Genomic DNA, 25656 nt, shown 5'->3' on the forward strand with positions numbered 1-25656 from the left:
CCATGTGAAGACACAGGGAGAAGATGGTCACCTACAAGCCAAGGAAAGAGGTCTCAGAAGAAACCGGCCTTGTCAATACCTTAATCTCAGACGTCTAGCCTCCAATTGTGTGAAAATTAATTTCTGTGGTTTAAGTGCCCCGCAGTCTGTGGTACTCTGCTATGGCAGCCCTAGCAAACTCATAAGAGGGTTGGTTACCTGGCTATCTTTGTGTTTACCGTGTCCTCTGTGATTCTCAATCTAGTCACTTCCACTGATCACAGAAATCACGTCATCAGAAAATTAGCACGCAGACCATGATTTTACATTCCTTGAATAAAAAAGTATGTCACAATGATACTAGATTCCCCCAAATTATCCATTGAATTGAAGCCTCTCTTATTCTGGCCTTCTTGACTTTTACCAATATTTCTAATGTCAGAAGATGGAGGAAAAAAAAACAGAATTCACTTGAACAATTTAAGCAGAAATAACTCAAATCGAAGACCGTCTCCAAACTGACCATGGAAAGGGTTATTGAATCTTGATGACTATAATCCAGGGCAAAAGACTTACTGAAAGAATGACCATTGTATTGAATATGGGCTCAGAGATGATTTGCCATTTAAGCTGTTGATTCTGAGCAGGTTTGAATGGGGAGGGTGGTGTCTTCATACTAATACTGATTTGGCCCGTCACTTAGGATAACCTCAGGCAAACTGTTAATGTTGGTCAAACTGAGGGAGAAATGAATTAAGAGAGCTGAACAACTGAAGAATTTTTAAACAGCAAATTATTCTGTGACAAATTATTCTGAGGTCCATATCCCATAAAAACAGCAAGGTATGAAAAGGACAATGAACTACATTGAATACCAACTTTATTTGTTGAGCATTTATTATACCCAGTGCTGTGTTAAGCACTAAACATGCATCTAATTTTAGATATCATCCCCCACCAAAGATGAACAAATAAGTTCAGAGAGGTTGTATAATTATCTATCCATACAATAATATAATTATGTGTTCACGTAGAATAAGTATATGATTATAATTATTTTCACATTTTCCATTTTATTGCTTTTTAAAATGTGGCTACTAGGAAATTTTAGGTTACAGGTGACTTGTGTTATATTTCTATTGGACAGTACTGTTCTATACTACATCGATTAGCCTCTTCTGAAAATCTAGAAAGTACTGCATTTAATTAATCATAGTAGACATTTAACTAAAAATCTGAGGAATTAAGTTTCTGATACTTTTCAACTTACAAAACGAGATGAGTTATCATTTTTCACAGTCTTCGCATTTCCAAATGATTCCAGAATTGGATTTGCTTGCAAAAGCTGCCGTTCAAGTTCCCCCTAAAAGACATTACACACACACACACACACACACATACACACACACAAATAAAAGCAGATGTATATTAATCCAATGTCTTTACTTCAGTTCTCAGGGAAAAAAACAAAACAGTACAAAAAAACTGCCTCTTTTCCTCAGTTCTTTCATTTAGTTTGCCATCCAGCAACCTTTGTTGGCTTCTTATTCTTGGTCCTATGAGGCTCTCCTGAAGGAAAAAAATTAGCATCCATAAAGTGATTGCAAGAAGAAAATGTCACATTGATCAGAGAAGATAAATTTAAGGACAAGGCACATAAATTAGACAGAGAATTCTGAAAATAAAACAAAGAAACTGGTTTGCATAAAATGAAATTTAGCGTGATAATTTAAGAACATATTAATACTTATATGTTTTAATTAGTGGTATAAAGATTGCCATTTTCCCAAAGGTTTCACATACTATCTTAATGATGTAGATAAAGCAATGTCCTCATCTTCATGACAAAGATGGAGATGCTACTGACTTCTTGCTCTAATTTAAAAGGCTAAGTATGAGTACTTGATATAAGGTATGCTTTCCCCAGTGTCTTATATGTGCAAATTAGGCTATAAAACAGATTTTACAAAAAGTTCTAAGTATATTAATATGTGCTTTAATCAGGAAACACAATAGAAAGCTATATGGGAAAGCATGATGTCATTTCTGGCCATGAAAAGCACTAGAAAATAATGCTGTATTCCTTGACCGTAATTTTAGAATTATATTGCACGATGTAAACAAATCTGCTTTTTCCAAACATAAATCTTACCCCTATACTTTAAAACACCCACAGTATTTTAGACCTAAAGAAAGAAAGGAATAAAAACCACTAGTAAATATGATTCTCTAAGCAAAAAAGGAATATAAGGAGCCACACATAAGATTTGTTAATTAATGGCCAATTGCTATGTGATTCATTATACTATAATCAAATTCAAAACAGGAACAAATATATGCTATATATATATAAAATCTTGGCATCCAACCCTAGTTTGGACTCCTTTACTCAGCTGGAAGGGTGAGGAAGTGTTCCTGAGGCACATGACATAGTGAGGAGACATGCCCCTTAAATGTCTGCTCTGTAGAACTTATATCTGGGTTGTCCAGACTTTCACAGGTCTTAATTACAGTCTATGATTGTGTTCCACTGAGACCAGCCAGGAACATGTCCTTTTGAGAACCCCAAGCTACGGGAATTTCACATTACAAAGTACCGATTCACTTTCTTGGCATTAGATAATATGCTCCCTGTACTGTGAAACTTGCTAGATTACTGACTTCAAAACACCAGATTATTTCTGATATAAATCTTTCTAAATATTATATGCTACCAAAATTTCTTAAACATGGTTTTCTGAACCAATTTTAATGACTGAGAGTCATAATGAAGAATGTTAGTTATTCTGTTATATAACAGAGTACTTTTCCCCTTGAGGTCAGGGGTCACTTCATCAGTATGCCTATGGCTAACATCTTGCAAAGTCCTTGGTATACTGGCTCTGCAACAATTATTTGGGCTCTAGAATCCTTTCTATGTCACTCAGAATGTATAACCAGAATGTAGAAAGCGTCAGAAACAATGACTTTTGATAAGTGGACCATCATCTTTACAACACTAAACATTTGTTAAGTCCATGAATTAGAATACAGATTCCTTAAAATTACATATACTATCCTGCCAAACCATAATGAAAATACTTTAAGTAATAACCCACTGTTAAACTGTTTTTCTAACTCGGAAGTAAAACAAGTACTGATGTCCTATTTTAACATTCCTTAGACATGGCTACAAGGATTCTCTGGGTCAAGTCTATTCTTTTCCTTTAGTGTGTGTGTGTATGTGTGTGTGTGTGTGTGAGAGAGAGAGAGAGAGAGAGAGAAAATCTACTGAGTTTATTCTTTCTTCTTTTGGCTTATAGTAATTAGCTATATCCCCTGCACCTAGCTCAGTCAGTAAGTAACGGGTCAAAATGGTATACCATTAATGTTACTGAATGAATGCATAATCAGAGGTCCTAAAACATTCTATTAGTATTTAAGGAAGGGATGGTGGTGAGCTAAAAGGTGACAATAAGATTTGGGTTAAGGGTCTTCATAATGACCATTTACTGTAGACTAGGGCACTTCCATGTCTCTGCTGTTGGGGCCACTACATTAACAGTGTTGTGGGATTACTGTCTAATGGATTTGTGACATCAACAAGACCAAGCAAAGTTCTCAAAAACTCATAAATCAATCACAAAAAGCTTGATACAAAGTTAATATCATAAAACATACAAAAATGGTCTTAAATTAAGAAATCATTACTAAATTTGATCATTTCTGTGTTAAGAAATTTCATGTTTAGATAAACAGTGCTAAGATCTCTAAACCAAATTATGAAGCCATTTATAAACCATTAGGGGGCAGTGACTAGGTGTCAACCTTTCTGCTAGAATTGGATGGGCAATGTTCCTTATTTCTATTCTATATGATAACGAGAAATGTCATTTGGGAATGTAGGAAAAAATCAGTATCAGCTATTGAAATCACTTTTAAAGTTCTAAGCATTTATACTTATATGATGCTTTAAAGGCTTAACGATCATAATGAAAACTCTTTATTATATAGTGTATGATATATATTTGCTATATGATAGATATAGGATGAGTTTGAAATTGGTAAAAAATATATACCTCTTTCAAAACTCCAGTTCAGCCAACAAGGGGACTTAGGCTGATATCATTCTCTATCTTACAGGCCTGACAGGGAAAAGCTGCAGGTGTCCCACTGACCACAAGAGGAGGGAGGAAAGTAGGTGGCAGCAACGAGTCGAGGTGTTAAGAAACAGACTCTAATATCAACTGGCAGGCTCTAATTTCTGTACTTGTTACTTGCTATGTATCATCTTTTCGTCTTAGTTCAAGGCAGTTTAGACCAGCAGATACTAAATCATCCTGAAGCTGTTATCTAGATTTGGATGACTCAATAGTCATTGGGGCAGGTGGGTTGGCTTAAAGGAATCTTTCTTAGGGGATGATCCAAGTTTTAGAAATTAGTTTTTTTTCAAATATTCTCTGAAACTGCCACACCAAAGCCTGAACACAGTACTGACTTTGAAGGTCTGAACAGCAACCTGTGATGAGGGAAGAGGGCACAGAAACCATACTTTCAGTTGGCTGGGGAATAAAGTCAAGTAAGACTTAATTTTATTATAAAAAGTACATCAAAAGTTTATAGGTAAACATTTATTTAAATATTGTGACCTTAATTCTGAAAATTTATTTCTCTTATATTTGTTCATATTTCCATAAGGAAGATTAAGTTTCAAAGGCAAATATAAAAAAGAGCGATTACTTCACACTGCTAGGATGGCTATAATAAAAAGACAGTGACAAACATTGGAGAGAATATAGAGACACTGGCACCCTCATGAATTGCTGGTGGGAATGTAAAATGGCTTTGAAAAACTGTTTGGCAGTTCCTTAAAAGGTTAAAAAGAAAGTTACCAAGACCCAACAATTGTACTCCTAGGAGTATACTTGGGAGAACTGAAAACATATATCTGCACAAAAACTTGTATGCAAATGTTCACTGCAGCATTATTCATAACAGCCCAATGGAAACAATCCAAATGTTCATCAACTGATGAACAGATAAACAAAACGTGACATATTTAATATAACGGATTATTATTCAGCCACAAAAAGGGATAGAATATTTACACATGCTACGACAGGGATGAACTTTGAAAACATTATGTTAAGTGGAAGAACAGTTGCAGAGAACCACATATTCTGATTCTATTCTTGCAAAATATCCAGAATAGGCAATTTCATTGAGACAGAAAGTAAATTAGTGATCTTCAGAGGCTGGGAGAAAATGGAAGGTAACTCCTAACGAGGTACAGGGTTTCTTTTTGGAGTGATGAAAATGTTCTAAAATTAATTGTAGTGATAATTACATATTCTTAAAAAAAAACTGAACTGCATACTTTAAATGAGTAAATTTTATGGTACATGAATTAAGCCTCAATAAAGCTGATTTTTACGAGAAGAATGAGCAAAGAGACAAATAATTAAAAGACTCAAAATCAGGAGCCTAGAAATGCCTTCCTTTTTGTTTTTACAATTCATACTACTGTTTAGTGATAAAATGCTAAAAATTTACAAACCAGTGCTATCGAGCCAAAAGAAATAGCGACCTTGCAAAGTATAGACTTACAACATTATAATTATTACTTTAAGCAGTCATCCTCAAAATTAAGTAAGGAAGTCAAGAATAGCGGAACTCCAGGAGGAAGAAGGGACTGTGAACAGAGAAGTAATTTCCTGAGAAGACCCTCTCCAGAGTGTAATCATTCCCCATCACTTATGAGCATCTCATATTCCTTAAGTGTGCTAGAGAAGGAAAATTAATTAAGAACCAGTATTCTTTTCATGTTTCTAAAAACATAAGCATAGCTACTCTTTGACTAGATTATTATTAAAATAAACTTGGGAAAAGCAGCACTGACAATTCTGTGCATAGGAGATACATGCAGTAAGACATGCAAATCAACAATGACAGTGAAGCGCGGCCCAGAGAAGTTGTTGCCTTCTTTGAGAACTTGCTACCCAGGAATTGATTTGATCCAAAATAAAATCTATGGGTAAACATGCTACTCACGTACAACAGAGATCCGCTTGGTAGTTTAAAATGACATCGAAACAAAATGTTAATGATAATGATTTAGGTATTCCACAGAGGACTGGGAAACCTAAATTTGTACTTTATTTATTTAACTAGTGACCTAAGTACATATTAAAAGGTCATTTAACATGTACTGGCAAAGCTCAAGGAAAAGCTAGTTTCCAGTCTAGAGATTCCTTCTCTAACTGGCAGCAAAGCCTTTTAAATAACCTATAGGATAATGACTATTTCATTAACCCTCCCAATTCGTATGAATGGTCTGGTCTGCAGCTAATAGAACAAGAGAACACCATAGGCCTTCACAGGTATAGTGCAGCTTTGGGGTCTGAGAATTTCTTAGAATTTTAAGAAAGGTATCTGAAAATCTTAGTATCTGGACTATTTATTTCTATTCTATTCTAGATTAGACACTTAAGATAGTTTCTTTATATTAATAGATCAATTCCATAACTCAACATCCTTTCTTGCTTTTTATTAGCTTTGTATAATTGTGTTTGTGGAAGACAGAAAAACCAAAACTGTTCCAACGCTAGGGAAAGGATCAAGTCCAAGTACAGATGCCCCATTTTATCTGAGGTATCTGGCTCAGCTCTGCCCTCCCTCTCTTCCCAGGTAGTAGCAAATGCTCACTGCTGTTTTCTGTGGAGCTAAAAGGTGGGCAGCTGATAATCAGGAAGAATAAGTCTTCTGCTATTTGCTGTGGCCAAAAAAAATTCTAATTTTATATATTAAATACAATAAGGCCTTTAGGTTAAAACACACATAGGCCATACAATTTTAATAGATTAGATATTTGTTAACCCAAAAGGTAGCATCTTTAAAGTTGTAGGCCTAAATTCAAAATTTAATGTATAGCATAAAGCTAGGCTTCCATGTGTTTAAGAAGTATTAAAAAAAATTCCACCTAGCATCTGACATACGAACCCTTGAGTTTATAGGCTTCATAAACATGCGATTCAATGTCATGATAAAAGGGTAAATAATTATTAAAATTCATCTAGAAAACAAATTTAAAGCAAAAACGGCATGCTGCTTCTCATGAAAAGAATAAGCCTCTAAGCAACAAATTTTCAAAATTAAAAATTTTTTCATAATAGATTTCACTCAGAACTAATAGTATTTGTTTCTAATAGAGACTCAATCTAAAGACAGAAATTAGTGCAAACACTCAAAACTAAGAAGCATAAAGAAGAGCACTTGCCTGGTGTTTCACTGGTTTAGGTGATTCCTGCTGTTTGTTACAAACAGATAAATGCAAATGTTAGCAAGTTTGGGTCTTTTTCTAGCAGTAAGCCACATCCAAAGCACTCAGTCAATGTGTAGTTTAGAACTGTGAAAGCCAGTGTGGTTAGCATTCTCTTAGGCCGCATTAACTACCACTTCTGTATATTTACAAATCAAGGATAACTGAAATTTATATTCTTACCCCTTTTCTATCACCAATTCTTCCCAAATTTCTACCCTCCCCTCAAGATGCTGTGGGTAGTAGCAACAGGCTGCTTCTGCAAAGTTCAGAAAGAACTGCTAAAAATATTTGAGGATCTTCTTTCCGTGGAAAATAAGAAGTCTCCACAGGCACTGTTCATCAATTTTTAACAACTCTCACGAAATCTTTGCAAAAAATTAGACTTCAAGCCACAACCATAATTCCAGTTTGCCCTGTTGGAATAAGCAGCAGATAGCAATTTCCTGATCAACTTGCTCCCTTTTAAGCGGAAAAAGACTTGCTGGGTGGGGAGTGGTTGGAGACCAGGGAGCTGTCAATTATAGCAGCACACTGAGTAGATTTGCTTCCTTATTGTTTCTGAAATTATAAAAAAAATAAATCTAAGATTTAAAACAACAGCAGAACAAAAACTTACAGGAATATTATGGTCCTTTCGTCCTTTATGTGAAGAAGCAACGTGAGCAAGGTACTGAATGACTTTCTTAGTATTTTCTGTCTTCCCAGCACCTGATTCACCCCTGGAAGAAATATTAACATAGGCCGCCTTAAAGAAAGCATAGCACACACATTCTAAAATTATAGTTGGTAAAATTAAACTGAGTCTGAATGAGAATTAGTATAAAATAAAAAAGAGGATTATTATTATTTAAATGGCATAAAATTAACCCAAAAATTTTTGGATAGATGCCAGAAAGACACAGGAAAATGTTCACAACACTTTTCTCTTCGTGGAGTTTGGGGTTCTGCCAGAGAAGTGAAATTTATTAGAACATTAGTAAAGAAATTCTTCAGCACCAGAAACATATCTAGCCCTGGAAACGGAATTCCTAAAACAATTAATGAAGAAGATTTAATCTGAAGAAACTGAGTGAACTCTGGGTTACTGATATTCATCTTTTAAGCCAGTTAGAGCTTTTTTAGTTCATCCCTTAAACCAGGCTAACAATGGTTCTCTCCGCCGTACCCGGACACAGTACCTTGTATACATCTTGTTAAATATCTCCACAGTGATTGCTGGCCTCACACACTGGGCTCCCTCAGGCAAGGACGACCATGGCTCTGTGCATTTGTTTACTTATGTGTATGTGTTTGTTTATTTGTATTTGTTTCTTTTTAATCCACATAACCTTGTGCAGTGTTGATGCAGCCAGTACGCCATTTGTAGAGAAAATGAATGAGTACTATGAATATTGTTATGAACTGGGTGGGACAAATGCCCTCACTTTATATGATTTATATTTTCAAACAAGGCTAGCACATTTTGCTGATTTCTACTTAGTAGTAGGCTTGAAATTCACGTAAGCTGCTAGCATGTAGTGATACCTGAATTATGGTCTCTCTGCTCAAATATTTATGGTTCCCTAAGACATGATCAAAGCAAACGTATCTTAACAATCAAAATCTCAATTTGGATTGAAATTAAAATTTTAATGTATAATTAGATTTTTATTTTAAAAAACCCAGAAACTCAAAAATGTTATACGCGTTGCCAACTAATAATAATCCTCTAGGCCTGTTTTACGAAAGGCATGAAAAAAATCTAAATTTTCTAACAAACTCTGACCTTTGCTTGGAATTGTACTTAGAATTATACTATTTGAACTGTGCACAATTTAAGTTTTTTAGTAGGTTTACTGGCTGCATTATATTCCTAACTCTCTGGACCCAGATATGCACAATCTCGGCTGCAGAGGGGTTGGCAAATGGATCTTACTGACCAACTAGTTTTAACAAACTATAGAAATGATCTCTGAAAGTATAGCCTTCAACCAACTAGTGTATGGCTTTAAATAAGCCAATTATCTTCTCTGGGCCTTGGCGTCACCATCTGTAAAAGCAGTCACTGGATTGGATCCTTTCTAGCTCCAAGATTTGATAATTCTAGATATGACCTGCCTATTATTTTATGAGAATATTTTATATGTTAAGCTTATTAACCATCATCTATTGTTATATTAAAAATCATCTCCTTCTTTGTTTTGCCATGGAGAAGTTTTAAATCTTAGGTACTCAGATCTACCAAACTTTAATAGTTTCTGCCTGTTATTCACACTTTAAATTAAAAGACCTTTTCTGCGCCAAGATTATATCCATCTATATCCTCACTTTTATATTATCTATAATATTAAATCTATCTGTATTTTCTTCCAGAACTCTGATGAATTCTCTCTATATAATTAAATCTTTAACCGATCTGAACAACCAAAGAAAACCAATTTATGATTGGAGGTAAAGATTTTTAATCTAATTTCTCCCCCAAATGATTCAGCCTACATCCCAGTATCAGTGGTTCATAAAGACATTCATTCTCCAGTGATATGAAATGTTAATTTATCTTATACTCACTTCTTACACATATGGCTTATTTCAAAAGCCAGTGCCATACTGAAATAGTTTTGAAATACGACTGATCAGAATACCCATCATTTTTTCTTCTTTAAAAAAAATCAAGTAGTCTCTGAGGTTTATTTTTTCGAATAAACTTCAAATAATTTTGTTCTGCTATGCCTCCCTATCTCCTAAACAAGAGGTGGAATTTTGAGTTAATTAATATTAATATATATGCTATTTTTAGGAGAAATGATGTCTTCATCTTTGTCTCTTATATAACTTTGTATTTTTCTAAGTTCAAAACAAGCAAAGACAATTTGTCTTATTCATCTTTGAAACCAGTGCCTAGCATAGTAAATGCTCAATAAATACTGAATACATGAGTATAGGTCCTCCACATGTTTTATTAAATTTATTCTTAGGCTCTTTTTAATATTTTTTGTTCCTGTCATTAATGTCCTTTCATCATCATTCTATTTTCTATCTGGCTACTACTGGTACATAGATAAGGTAATAATTTTCATTTATGCAACAAATATTTTAAAAATCAACTTCTATGTATTGGGCATTCTTCTAAGTGCTAGAGATATAGCTATGAAAAAAATCCATGTCCTTATGGAGCTCAAGTTTAGAAGAGACAGAAAATAAACAAGAAAAATAAAATGATTACAGGATATGAGAAATGTTACAAAGGAAACAAGGAGGAGGCTGAGAGGGAAGAGGCAGAGGAGGGCAGAGAACCATCCCCTGTGGGTGTGACCGTCAGGGAAGAGCCTCCTGAAAGATAAGCAGGAACTAGAAAGTGAAGAATTTGGAGGCAGAGTGTTCAGGCCAATGCAAAGACAAACATAAAAACTCTAAAGCAGGAAAAAGCTTGGTATATTCCAGAAACCAGTGGCCAGTGTATAGGATTTGATATAAGTAACCAGTAAGACAGAGAGCAAAAGTAGACACTGGTAAAGTAGGAGCAGGGTGGATGTGATGTACCTAGGAGTCATGGGAGAGAATTTGGATTTTACTCAAGTATAATTTCTTAATAGTTATGATAGTGGTTTTCTCTGCTTTGCTCTTAAGTTTATTCAAAATACTTAGTGTTTCAAGGCTAATCACGATGTTGACTGAAACAGATCATTTTCAAACAGATCACTTTTATTATGCTAAGAAATGAGCCTCTCATTTCGACTGATGATGACTTATCCTGAAAACAGTTATGATTGTTACTTGTCAGCTTAGTTTGCCTCTGTGGTTTCTTGGCTAACATCTCTCAATTGGACATGCCCATTACACTTACTGGGCTGTACTTCAACAGCTGGTTATGAACTCTGCTACATTTTACATGTTTCAGGTCTAAGGTAACTTTGCCATGGAAAATATTATTTCAAAGTTAGATGTATTCCAATTCCTTACTGTTGAGTTCCCCAGAGGGGAGATGATGAGCCTTATAGTCTCCATCTTAAAATAGAGATATAATAATAGCCTCTAATGCATAAGCTTGTTGTAAAGAAAAAATAGTCATCTACAGCACATGATCAGTATTCAGTAAATATTATCATTATTGGTGACTCAACTGTTCATCCACCATACATGAGGTCATTTGAATTACTAAACTCTAAATTACTTTATGAATCAATAGCGTTAGTATAGTGGATAAGAGTATGGGCTGCCACTTCTTGGCTGTGGGGCTTTGGACAAGTTACTTAGGTCTCTGAGCCTCAGTTTATACTCCTTTAAAATGAGATAAAGTTACTTCATAGGACTGAGATAACGCATGTAAAGAGCATTACCTTTAGCACTGCACCTGCCTAAAAGGCTCTCTATAAATGGCAGTAATAGTAGTAGGAACAGCTATGACAATGATTAATAATGATGATGATAAAGATACTAACAGAAGTCTAAAAAACCTTCAATTTAAATATGAAAGGGATGGCAGGATCAAAGGAATAAAATTCTTGGGAAAAGGTTTTTTAAAAAGGGCTATGGCCCATCTGTCTCAGATGGAAGTAGAGAAAATAAAACAGCTTGAACAAAATAGGGCAAGGGAACCCAGAAAGCTCAGCAGACTCTCTTGAAGAAAATTAGGGGAATCCTGAGAGGAGAACAATAGGACAAGACCTCAAAGAGTGAGGAGGATGATGGAAATCTGACCTCATTTCCACCGACACCGCAAGATTTGCTGATAGCGTAGTTCTATACTGTTTAAGTGGCTGCTTGTTTCATTGCTGGTCTCCATAGTACAAGTGCAAGGACGACAGGAGAACAAAACAAGATGTCCGATGGGTGGGTTGCCCTGTGTCTGCTGCAACACATTTGGACATAAAGGATCAGGAGTTTCTAATCTGAAAGTATCTGCATTTTCTAGAGAGGTCTAGGGCTTTCACTGGCTTCTCAAAGAAGTGTGCAATCCAAAACAAAAACATAAAAAACAAGAATAGTAAGAAGCAGTGAAGCAGATCATTAATATGTAATCAATTCTGGGATCTTTCCCTGAATCTCTTCTGGACCACGGAAAAATCTTTTTCTCAGATCTTAATTAGTTTTGTTTTTATTATTGCTGACAATTTGTAACAACAAATTCAGTCTAGCTTCAAAAACACCCTTTGCCTGAAGTTCCTGCTTTAGATAACCTCAATTTGAAAAACAATACATATGCATTTTACATGTATATATATATATGTAATATATATATACATATGTATTTTATATGTATTTATAGCGTTAGTTGATTTCCTACAGTTTCAAAACTCTGTTCTGTTAGCAGCTTACTAGGAAAAGCAGAGGATTTATAATTAAGTTAGGCTTGGGTTCAAGTCTTCTATCACACTAGCTAAGACCTGTTTAATGTGACATGTGGACATGGATAACAAAGGTTTTGCAAACAATAATGGAGATGATGTTTGCAAAGATGTTAGTTCCTTTTCCTGTTACCTTTGCCTAGAACATTTTAAACTTCTAATTACAAGTCAATTTGCATACTTCTTTTTCCCCATAACACAGCTATCATTGAGACACAGATACAACAATCTAAAAATTCCCAGTTTTAAGACTTGAGGACATCTAAAACAAAGAGTCATTACAAAAGCAATCTGAGGTCTAAAAAAAGCTAACTGATTGACCTAGGGTCACAGAGCTAGTTCATGATAGGCTGGGATATGAAATAGCAGATTTCTGACTGACAGCACAATGATATTTCAATTACACCACACTGTTGCCTTAGCTATTTTTTAAGACTTAACTTTTTTTTTATAGCTGTCTTAGGTTTGCAACACAATTGGAAGATACAGAGATTTCCCATATAGCCCCTGCATAGCTTCCTCCACTATGAACATCACTCGCCAGAATGGTGCATTTTTTTTTTTTACCCAGAATGAATCTAAAGTTCATAGTTTGTATTAGAATTCACTCTGGGTATTGTACATTCTATGGGTTTAGACAAATGTATAATGTATAATGACTTGTATCTACTATTCTAGTATAAGAGTGTTTTCACTTCCCTAAAAATACTCTGTGCTCTGCCTATTCATTTCCCCGTTCCTTGCTACCCCTGGCAACCAATGATCAACTTATTGTCTCTATAGTTTTGCCTTTTCTAGAATGTCATATAGTTGGAATCATACAGTACGTAGCCTTCTCAGACTGGCTTCTTTCACTTAGGAATATACATTAAGTTTTCTCTGCCTTTTTATGACGTGACAGCTCATTTTTTTTTTTTTTGAAGCGTTGAATAACAGTCCATCGACTGGATGTACCACAGTTTATCCTACTGAAGGACACCTTGGTTGCTTCCAAGTTTTGGCAATCGTGAACAAAACCGCTATAAACTTTTGTGTGCAGGTTTTTGTTTGGACTTAAGTTTTCAACTCCTTTGGGTAAATACCAAAGAGTTCAATTGCTGGATTATATCACGAGAGTATGTTTAGTTTTGTAAGAAACCACCAAACTGTCTTCCACAGTGGCTGTACCATTTTGCATTTCCACCCACAGTAAATGGGAGCGCTTTTTGCTCTACACCTTCGTCAGCATTTGGAGTTATCAATGTTCTAGATTTTAGTGACTCCACTAGGTATGTAGTGGTAATGATATATGATGTAGAACATCTTTTCATAGGTTATTTTGCCATCCGTATGCCTTCTTTGGTGAGGTGTCTGTAAAGATCTTTGGCCATTTTTCAATTGGGTTGTTTTCTTATTGTTGAGTTTTAAGACTTCTCTGTATATTTTGGATAACATTCCTTTATCAGACAGATGTTATCTCTAGCAAATATTTTCTCTGAGCCTGTGGCTTATCTTCTCATTCTCTTGACATTCTCTTTTGCAGAGCAGAAGTTTTTAATTTTAATTAAGTCCAGCTTTTCCATTATTTCTTTCATGGATTGTGTGTTTAGTATTGTATCAAAAAAGGCACATCATATGCAAGGTCATCTAGGGTTTCTCCTATGTTATCTTCTAGGAGTTTCACAGTTTTTGTATTTTACATTTAGGTCTATGATCCATTTTGAGTTCATTTTTGTGGTCTAGATTAACTTTTTTGGCATGTGGATGTCCAGTTGTCCCAACACCATTTGTTAGAGAGACTAACTTTGCTCCATTGTATTGCCTTTAATCCTTTGTCAAAGATCAGTTGACTACATTTATGGGATCTATTTCTAGGTTGCTTTACTATTTAATCAATTCTATTGATTTGATTATCTTAAAACTTTTAAGGTATGTTACTCATAGTAAGAATCAACTGTTCTGAATCCAAGTTGACTTGGTCATCACCACTTAATGTAATATTTGTACATGACATAAAATTTCTTAACGAAAAAAATCTATTGTCACTGCCTGATAGAAGGCTTATGTGAAATATTGTTTTACAATTGTTACATTATATTCAAATATACTTAAAAGGAGAAACACTTGAGTTAACCAGGAGTTATTCATAAAATGTAAACAGTATTCTTTAAAAGGGAGGCTTAGAGAACAGAGTAAATTCCTCACCAAGGGTGACTGTTTTGTGAATTTAATTCTAATGAGAAGGAAAGTCAACATGAGGATTACACTCTTAACAGGATTTCACTTCCAATTACATGGAGTGCAAGTGTGAAAGACTTTGTTCTGTGATGATAAAGGAAATCCTGAGTGTCTTCATCAAAGAATTTGGCAGGATACTAGAATAATGATGAAGCAGGGGGCTTGGATCCTTAAGCAGGAGCTCACACTGCCTGGTCCGAGTCTGCAGAAATGAAGACTAGTTGGAGAGTTTTAGGCAGATGAGACCAGAGGGTAAATTATATGTTCATTTTTTTTTTGGCGGGGGGTGGTAAATTAGAGTAAATGACTGAAAAAGTAAAGCTTAAACAGAAGCTATCGAACCACTGGATTTTTTTAAAAAATGTTGTTTCCAATTGTATTTCCTTTTTATGGTACTACGTAATTAGTAGTATAGTAGTATAAAATAACTACTAGATGAAATTGACTAAACAGTTATTCTCATACAAAAAACTTAATTAGGTCAGCTCTGTACTAAATTTAAGAAGACCCTAGTTATACACTCTTGGAGTCCTTTATTTGGTGGGTCTCCGAAGGCGCCACAGGATGTATCATGTTTTCTTAAACGTAGGATACATTGTTTCATTTTCATATTTCTTAAGTTGCAATTCAGCTTCTATAACCCAAAAACTGTTATTAAATATCATAACCAGTGGTATCTAGAAATTAAAATAGGACGATGCTAAAAGAAGTGAGAGGTAGGGATTTTGCTGGAAGGATACGAGAGGGAACTTTCTGGGGTGATGGTAATAGTAATGTTCTCTATCTTGACAGAGGTTTAGGTTACATGAAAAACTTAACCCATGTACAGTTAAGATCTGTGCATATCATTATATGTAAATTTTGTCTCAAAAGACAAAGATGTAAATTCTGAACTTTAGTTAATATATGCTTTATGTACGCTGAAGTTATTTAAGGGGAAGTATACTGATGTCTGCAATTCAACTTGAAATGCATCAAATTAAGGGATTAATAGCCTATTAAAGCAGAATGAAAATTTTGACTGAAAACATCTGAACAATCAGAAGCCACAGAAAGAAACGTTATCTAACCTTAAGCAGAGCCTCCAGAAAATAGAGCTGCCAGTGACCCCCATCACAGGGAGTTTCCTAATGGCGAAAGACTAACCCTTAGCTCCATGAAGTGCAAATTCAGCTTCCATTAGCATCATGAAGCCCAAGAGAATCCTCCATATTTTCCCCTAGAAGCCCTAATCCTCCCAACTCCCCTCTTTTTGTCAAGTTTAGTATATAGTATAAGTCTTTTATTTCTGTTTATTCAGCAAGTTATTCTTACCAAGCACTACCACATGCATGTGTAAATAAACCTTGTCTTTTCTCCTGCTAATCTGTCTACTGTCAGTTAATTTGCAGACCCCCAACCACTGGGCCCAAGCTGGAAAAGAAAAAGTTTACCTCTCAACACAAACAATAGAATGGATTGATGGATGGACAGAGGGATGAACAGATCAATATATAATAAAGCAAGCACAGTAAAATATTAGTGGCAGAATCTAGGTAATGGATATATGGGTCTTGACTGCCAAGTTCTTTCAGTTTTGCTTTATGAAAATATTCATAATAAGATGTTTGGAAAAGTTGAAAGAAAGAAAAAGGAATGAAAAGAGGGAGAGAAAGAAAAACGAAACAAAACAAAACAAACCAAACATGGTACTTGATGACTGCTGCTCTGTGTCTAAGAGATAACCGATCTCTATGAGAATTACCTAGCCTATTATTACCTAATAAATACTAGCTTATTAACTGATGACAAACATCAGTCTAAAATCACAATAACCATCAAATTATACATACTAGTGTTGGCGATGGTCATTTTTTGGTGACAAAAGTAAATTAGAACTCATTAACCTTTCGTTCTGTCAAACTCCCCAAGTGTTTTCTGCTTCCAAACATTCCAAAAAATCATGAAAACGGTCATACGATCTCTCAAACCAACCAAGTGAATAGAGTGTGTGTCTTGCACCTGGTTCCCTGCTTACTGCATGCAGGGTTACCCTGATTACGACACCGCAGAAGAGCGACACACAAGTTCTATTCCTCCCTAGCTCACGAGCAGAAAACATGTAGCTCACTTATGCTCATTTCCTGGAGAGTTTTAGTGACTAGATTCTAGTTGTGACTTTGTTAACTCATGCTGTACAATAAAGAATTTGGCTGGTCTTTGTCCCTGGTTCATGGGATGGTGTCTCTAAGTCCTTAAACCATCTTTGTTATTCACACAGGCCTTGACAGTTTATACTAACGAGGTGACCCATAGTGGGCACCCAGATAGTCCCAGGATGGGAACGGGCCATACTGAAAGACCAAAAGTGTGATTAGAGGTTTGGGCTGTTGATCCAAGTGCTATCAGCCTAACCTCCTGGAAAGGGAGGAGGGCTAGAGACTGAATTCAACCATGTGGCCAGTGATTCGATCAATCATGCCTACATAATGAAACCCAGTAAAAACTCTGCACTTTGAAATTCAGGTGAGCTTCCTGGTTGGTGATATATACAACTACGTGCTAGGAGGGAAAGTGTGCAGAAGACATGGAAGTGTCTCTTTGGGATCCTCCCGGTCCCCACCCTATGTGTCTTTTTTTGGCTGGCTCTGATTTGTCATTCTAGAGAACTACTGAATCTGAGGGGGTAATGGCAACCCCAACATTTGTGTTATTTTGTCAGAAATGCCCATGGCCTGTGAACCCGAGCTTGTGGCTGGTGTCTGTAGTGCGGGCATCACGTGGAAGAGTTTTGCCCTGGGAAGTCAGCGTCAGAACTGCACTGCAACAGATAATTTTTAGAAGACATTTACAGATCAGGTTCTAAATAAGTGATTTTTTTTTTTTAAAGAATCCAAGCCAACATAATAAAAAAACAAAAAAGCAAAACAATGAGAAGACTATTCTAGAATACAGAATCAAAATTAACAGATATAATGAATGCAAGGAATTATCCTTCATAGAATCATGGATTTTTAAGAGTTATAAAAACACGTTGAGGACTATTATAGAAAATCAAATATGGATTCTATATTCAAATTTCTGTAACAGTGATTTTACTGAATCAATGTTAATGATATTATTGAATCAATATTAATTTTAAGTGTGATAATGGTCTGTGGTAATGTGGGGAACACTCTTTCCTTAAGAGAGACACCTGCTGAAGTATTTAGGGGTAAAGTTGGATGTCTGCAGCTGACTTGCAAATTGTTAAAAAAAAAAAAGTGCTTGTGTATAGAGAGAGAGAACTGATGAATTTAAATGAAGAGTATATGGGCATTTCAAGTACCATTCTTTCAATTTTTCAGTAAAATTCAGTTTTGAATTGTCTTAAAAATAAAAACTTGAGGAACTACATTAGCAAGGGTTTAAAAAGGAAAAAATAAAGAATATGGGGTGAAATTTTTTAAATCATTTAAGCTGGGAGACAGGCATATGGGGGGAGGGTCACATACTATTCTATTTTTGTGTAGTTTTGAAGTTTCAAAATGCCTTTTAAAACGCCTTTTAAAAATGGTATCAGAAAGGTTTACCCTTTGAAAATACATACGGTATCGTTAGTTTCTAAAACTTCCTACCTAAGCTATACTTAAACCTGTTTTCTTGGTTTCTACTTAGGAGAGTCTTTTTTTTTTTTTAAATGTTAGTCCATTTCTAAGTACATACTGTGTTCAGGGTGCCAGGTTCAGGGCACCAGGTTCGGGGGCGGGGGCGGGGAAAGGGGGATAATTTTTAAAAAGCAATCAAGATAAGTCACAGTTCCTACTTACTGTCTAGTCATAAAACAGATACACATGACCCAAATAAGGAATGAATTGCAGTAAATATGAAAAAGGACCTGATGAGAAAAATAATCAACGTGGGTTGGAACTTGTTGAATAAGCAGGCATACTTCCTTCCTGGAGGGAGGAAGAGGCTAAAGGCAAGGAAGTCAGTCAGGATCTACTGAAATGGGCCAGACTAGGACAAAAAGAAAGAAGAAATGTCGAATGAGGTGACTAACTAGAAACAGTGGTATGAAAAAGAGAAAGGAGTCAAAATAGACTGCAAGATTTTAAGCCTTAGTCCTGAAACACAGTGGTAATGACAGAAATCAGGAAATTGGGAGATGCGTCTTGTTTATACAGGAGTAAAGGTTAATTTTTAGGCATGTTGAGTTTAAACAGGCATTTATTCTCTATTCACACCTTATGCTCCAATAATATCAAATTACTTGTAAACTGTCTGATACTATTTCTCATCTGCTGTCCTCTATGTCTGAAAGGTTCATCAAACACTGATTCTTTAAGAAGCCCCCAGGATTGTGACAAGGATGAGGGTCTAGAAGCTAATCTGTTTGCATGCCTGCCCACCTGAGCTAAGAATCCACTAGAAAGAAGCCAATAAGTACCAGCCACAGCTATTGCTCCCCTAAGGCCCAAGTCCCCTCTTCTAACCACCAGGGACTCAGAGAGTTGAACTCTTTAGGGAATCCTTCAGACCTACACTCCCGCCATCCTTGTCCACTGCCTCAAATGTCAGTTCCTCTGGTCACTTTTCATTCTTACACGCTGCTCTCATACTGTGTTTTCTTTCTCCAGATAACAAAGCTGTTATTTTCTACTCCTGCCCCACTGTTTTCTCTATACACTCTGGGACCCCCATGCCATGCTGAGCAAAGTCACCTTCACTTTCAGCCTTTTCACTGAACGCTCCCTCTTCTTGCTAGCCTTACTGGAACCTGGATCTTCCCCAGGCAGCTTTCTCAGGTGAACACCATCCTTTCTCCAACACACACACACACACACACACACTCGCGAGTCAGAAAGAAACAAGTCAGGGGCATTCTTCTCACTCTCCATAATGCTGCTTCCAGACCTTCTTATTATAAAAGCTCCTACCCCTCATTCCCTCAGCCTCTCCTCTCTGATGTTACATACAGCAGTAGCAGTGGTTCTCATGGTCGGATTAATTTTGACTAGCATGATCATTAAAAACAAAAAAAAAACCCTCCACTGTTTCAAAAAATAGTACTTTTTATTATAAAAAAGTAGGAAGAATACTATCTCACAATAATATCTCAGATATCTAAGTGAAATAATTTAGCCTTATAAAAAGTTCACCCTGGCCATAGCTCTCATTCACTCCTGTGCATATGGTCAAGCCCCACTACTCCTCGTGTGAATGACATATCCTGAACTCCAGGTCCCTTGGCTTTGTGACATCTTCAACTCTGATGACCTCCTCCTACTTCTCTTCTTCAGCTACCCCCTCCTGTGGCCACATCTTAGGTGTTAGCATCTCATCTTCTGTGGCCACACTGCCTACTCTTTCTGCTCCGACACTCCAGTATCCCCAAGATTATCTGTTCCATTTCATCAAGACCTCTAGTTTTTGACCTGTCTACTTCCTCCCTATCAATTCCTTCCTCTTTGCCCATATCCCATGATTCATCGTGATAGTTGCGCTTGTCAATATCCTCAATTCTCATGCTTCACTGGCCCCCATTTGCACCCACTTGCAAAAACTGCAATTGTTCCACCCTTGGTAGATTGGATCTGGTTCCATTCCATACCATCATGGTGGACTGTCTAAGCAATGGCCCCAATTGTTTCACACCTTACTGTAGCTACCCACTTTGGCAGTACTTCCCATACTGACCTTGGCTGTGTGTCTTGCTTGGGAATGGAACTGCCGTGGGACATAATAAGAAACTTGTTTGAACAACAGTCACACATTGGAGTTTGCTCTCTTGCTGCTCTTGAAACTCTGCCGCCATGTTAAAACTAGGGCTGACCAGCTGGAGAATGAGGGGACATGCGGAGAAGAAGCGAAGGCACCCCAGCCGACAGTCAGCCAGCCCCTAGTTGCCCTAGTAGGTGACCACAGATGCAGTAAGTGAGCCCCAGGTGAGACAGCTTAGTCTGGCCCAGGTTGGCAGAACCATCCAGCTGAGCCCAGCCCGACTACTAGGAAAACCGTTTTAAGCCATTTCGTTTCAGGGTGGTTTGTTATTTTGGAAAAACTAGTTTTTATAATCCAGAGGCTAAACAATTCTAGAAGAAATTTTATACAACAAAGCAGACTAGTGTCAGCTATTTCTACCTCTCCTCCCCCTCAGACCCATCCTGCTGTTCCTCCCCTTGCTTATTAGACACCAAATGTTCTACTTTATCGATGAGAGAAACCATTAGATAAGAAGTTTCTTAATCCCAGCCTTCCCATTCCTACTTACCTACATCAAGACCTATCTGTCTCCCTGACCTGGAGAGGAGTCGCATCTCCCACGACCCCGCCCTGCCCAGACATCCACCCCTGTACTCTGGATCTCATCTCCCTGTTTGCTCCCTCAGTTCTCTCTTCCTGCCCCCATCTCCCTCTCTTTAATCTCTTTAATCTCTCCCACATTTAAGACACCACCAGTAACAACAATGAAAATTCTCTCTCTATCTCTCCTATTTAACTACAGGCATACTTTGTTTTATTGTACTTCACTTTCTGTGTTTCACAGGTGTCAAGTTTTTTACAAACTGAAGGCAAGACCCTCCACCAGGAAAAATATTACGACTTAGTTTATTGCGATACTCACTTTAATGAAGTCGTCTGGAACGGAGCCTATAAGATCTCTGAGGTATGCCTGTACTACTGTTTTCACTTTCTCAACTATTTGAAAGTGGCTTTTTGGTGTTTTTAAAAAACTTTTTCACTTCCCCTTCATTTTCAACTGCAGTCTGGCTTCCACCTCCCTTCCCAGTCCACCCAGTCCACTGCCATCATCTGTCATGCTCTACTGCCAAATCCTATGCACACGTTTCTGTATAACTCACTCAATCCAACAGCATCTCATATTGCTGACCACTCCCCCTTGTTCCTGAACTGTCTTTCTTCTCTTGGCTGCTGTGTCATCACACCCTCATGCCTCTAAGGTAGATCATTTTAGCCGTCTTTGCGGTCTTTGCATCTCCTCGTCCTCTACTTGACTCTTAAATGTCGCTTTTCCTCAGGATCGCATAGTCTGCCTTCTCTCTCAACACATTCTTCTAAAGCAATCTCACTCACTGGCATGGCTTCCATTAGCATTGGGACTGATGACTCATCAGATCTGCATTTCTGGCAGAGCTCTCTCTCCTGAGTCCCACATCCACATACCCAGTAGCTTAGCGGACAGCTCCACTGTGATGAGCCAGCCATAGGCACTTCAAAGTCAATGTGTCCTCAACCAAACTCATAATCTTCCACTCTAAATCTGTTCTTGGTCCCACCTGCCCATGTCTGGAGACATCCTGAAATCCTTCTCTCTTAGTTTCTTCTTCTTAGGCATATAAATCACCAAGTCCTGGGGAGTCCGTCTGTTAAATTCATCCACTTCTCTCTGTGTTCGTGGCCAGTTAGTTTTCTACTTGAAATCACTTCCAACTCCTGCCTAGATAACTGAACAGCCTCCTTACTGGTCTTCCTGTTTGAACTCTTCCACCAATCCATTTTTACACTACCACCAAAGAGGTTTTTCTAAAATGCAAATCTAATCATCTCCTCCCGTGGATATTGTTTTATTCAATCTTGACTCTCTAGTACTTAGCACACAGTTCACAAGGCACATAATCAATAATGTCTACTAGCTAACATGGATAAATTACTGAAATGTTCAGCAGGTCAACAGTTGGACATACAAACTAAACATGTAAGCTTCAGAGATTAACATCATGAAATGTGTGAAAAGCCCAGTATGACAACCAAACAGTAATACCAAATTTAAGCAACTTATATAATCTTAGTCTTAAAATGATAACTACAAGGTTTACATTAAACTCTTAAAAATTACTGCTCTACTTTACCCCCTCCCTCCATGTAAAAAATTAATTGCTTTATTTCCCAACAGAATCAAAAACAAGTCTGAACGTTCAACATTTACTTACGTGCAAAGTATTGACTGGTCCTCACGATCTATAAAACAAAACAAAACAAACAAAAAAAAAGAAAGTGACCATTTGCCTGGTTTTAAAAATATCTGACATAATAAAGTTCCAATAATAGCCTATAAAATATTAATAACTCTACTCCTCTTAATAACTCTACTACGTTAACTCTTCCCCAACCCTATCACACAGTCCTAAATCCAGTCAAGTTCTCTTATTCTTATGCCAGATTCTCTGGAGGGTAAATAACAACCCAGGCTTTCAAGACCTTACATGCCTCATCAACTCTGATCCTCAAGCCCTGCTGCTTATCAAATTCAGCTGGGAAATTTTATAACAATGTACTTCCTGGAGCTCCACCTTTGCTAAATCATTGGGTAGGGATTTAAAAATCCCCTTTCAAAGTTCCCTAGGTCAGGGGTCCCCAACCCCCAGGCCGGGGACAGGTACTAATCCATGGCCTGTTAGGAACAAGGCCGTGCAGCAGGAGGTGAGCAGTGGGAGAGGGAGTGAAGCTTCATCTGTATTTGCAGCTGCTCTCCAGCACTAGCATCACTGCCTCAGCTCCACCTCAGATCATCAGGCATTAGACTCTCATAGAAGCACCAGTCCCTGGTGCCAAAACGGTTGGGGACTACTGCCCTAGGTGACACTGTTGCAAGGCCAGGTTTGGAAAACCAATGCCTTTCAATGACTCCAAGACTATCCACTACCAGAGAGGAATCATTATTAATTTGATCTTAAAGGAGAAAAACAAAAAAACAAAAAAAACCTAGTATCAAACACTGAGTAGAAAAGAAGGTTGAAGGCTAAACACCAATATAAAGCTTAGTCAGTGTCTCAAGTCAAAATGTTATACATACCAAAAAATAAGGAAAGAATGTACAATGAAAAAAATCTAACATGACTTTAAAATGATTAATCATTTATTCAATTTAATTTTTCAAATGAAAAGATGAAATTCAAACCTACATCTAGCCCAAAACCACCAGCATAGGATGTATGATTTCCAAGCACTTAATGAGCATCATCATCTCTACTTTACAGATGAGAACTGTTTCCCAAGGTTTCCCAGATGAGATCCTCCCAAGTCACATGGCTACTGAGGGCAATGATGCTGGGATGAGACTCAGATAGGTCTGCCTCTAGTGCCTGTGTTCTCAGTACTACTAACCAAGGTTGCCATTGCTTTGAAAGAGACTGTGGTCATGGGGCCTGGCCCAGGTAGCTTTTTTGTCACTCCCTACATTGTACTTGCTTTCCCTTTGGTGGATGCCATCAGGTGCCCGATGAGGATCTCAGTAGTTCAGGAATTTTTACATTCGTGAAAGAGAAACAGCTTATTCACTATGTCATAGTCTTTTCATATAATATTGGTAAAATATACATCCTATTCTATGCATAAAACAAGTTCTACAAAGAGAACATTTACTGCCTGCAACCTCAAGCCTAATTTAATTTACTTCCTAATATAGGCATACCTCAGAGCTATTGCAGGTTGGGTTCCAGATAACCGCAATAAAGTGAGTATCGCAACTAAGCAAGTGGTAATCTTTTTGCTGGTGGAGGGTCTTGCCTTCAATTTGTAAAAAAACTCAACATCTGTGAAGCACAACAAAGCAAGGGGCAATGAAGTGATGTATGCCTGTAGCTCCTAACCTCTGCTTCGGTCTTTCTTCTGGCTGCTGCAGGCAGCGACCGGACTACATAATTGATATCTGCTTCCTTTGTTAATTTTCCCGGAGGTCATGCCATGTCCTTTCTTTGACATGCTCCTCCCAAATCCACATCTACTTGGATATTTCTGCATCCTTTCCTGCTCAGCTCATCTATATCTCTTCTTGGGAACCTTCCCACTCCCTCTCGGGCTCCTCACTGTTGCCTTCTTTTAACCATATTTTGAAGTTAGACAGACAATACTGCAAATTGCCTGCCCAGTAGAATATGCTGTCTGAGATCAGAGATTGTCATATTTCTTTACTCTCAGAATTAACGGTTTAGCCTAAGGTCTGCTGAGAGAAAGTCAGTGCTAGGTTATCACACTGGACACTGGCAAGAGAGCGAGAAATGGAATCTTTTGTTCTAGTTCCAGCTCTGCTGCACACTGACTATGTATCTATAAATCAGGCATGATCCCTTGCTGGTTTCAAGTTCTTTACCTATAAAACTAGGTTTTAACAAGTCTGCTTATTTACTCTAAATATGAACCCTCAGACTCCTAAATTCTTCTGGTCCGAGCAATTTCTACAGAATTCCACTACGCCAAGTTTTTTTTTATGGCTTTTCTGAACTGGTTTATATATTTTTTAAAATCCCAAACAAAAACAAATTAACCTAATTAATTCAAAATGGCTTTCTTCCTGCTTCTGTACATGCTATTATCATTGTCTGAAATTTGAGACCTATACATCCACAATCTACCCTTCAAATCTGCTCCATACTTCATTCCCCCATGCTTCTCACTCCCGCATCCAACGAAAAACAAAACAAAATAACTCTCTTATAATGAGACTTATCTATTCTCTTTATTGGTCTGTCAGGTCTTGTACTAACTTTGGGCCTCAGTTTCACTATCAGTACAATAAGGGGAAGGGCTTCATAACCACCAAGATTCTCTCCAACTGTGACTGTTCTACTCCTCTCTCCTGCTTCACTGAATCCTCTATACGCTTCAAGGACCAACTTTAGCACGACAACAGTTAGCAATGATCTTTATCTCTAAAAACCTACTAATGTAACCAGACACGGCCTTATATTGATATTTAAGGGAAACAATTTTACTTTCAAAATGCAACTAGCCTTCTAAAGACTAGAGACGCATTTGATAGTTCATGGTTTCCAAAGCACCGCCCCCAAAACCACATACCATTTCTGAAGGTACTCAATAAATCCATGTCAAATTAAATCATATTTTCCAACAGTG

At 37.2% G+C, this 25656-nt stretch overlaps 1 protein-coding gene across 5 annotated transcripts in view; it reads right to left on the reverse strand.

Annotated features, from left to right (window-relative positions):
* MYH10 (myosin heavy chain 10) overlaps positions 1-25656 on the reverse strand; it is a 130765-nt gene that overhangs the window by 79412 nt on the left and 25697 nt on the right. For 4 of the 5 annotated variants that reach the window (XM_039847308.1, XM_039847307.1, XM_039847309.1 and 1 more), the window contains exons 4-7: positions 22734-22761; positions 7896-7998; positions 7235-7264; positions 1250-1342 (exon numbers count right to left, since the gene is read on the reverse strand). In XM_039847308.1, coding sequence (XP_039703242.1) covers positions 1250-1342; positions 7235-7264; positions 7896-7998; positions 22734-22761 — 254 coding nt within the window. The remainder of the gene's footprint in view (positions 1-1249; positions 1343-7234; positions 7265-7895; positions 7999-22733; positions 22762-25656) is intronic. The other variant, XM_039847311.1, reaches the window with a different exon arrangement.

This window comes from Pteropus medius, unplaced genomic scaffold (assembly GCF_902729225.1).
Source record: "Pteropus medius unplaced genomic scaffold, Ma_sr-lr_union100, whole genome shotgun sequence".
Taxonomy (NCBI): domain Eukaryota; kingdom Metazoa; phylum Chordata; class Mammalia; order Chiroptera; family Pteropodidae; genus Pteropus; species Pteropus medius.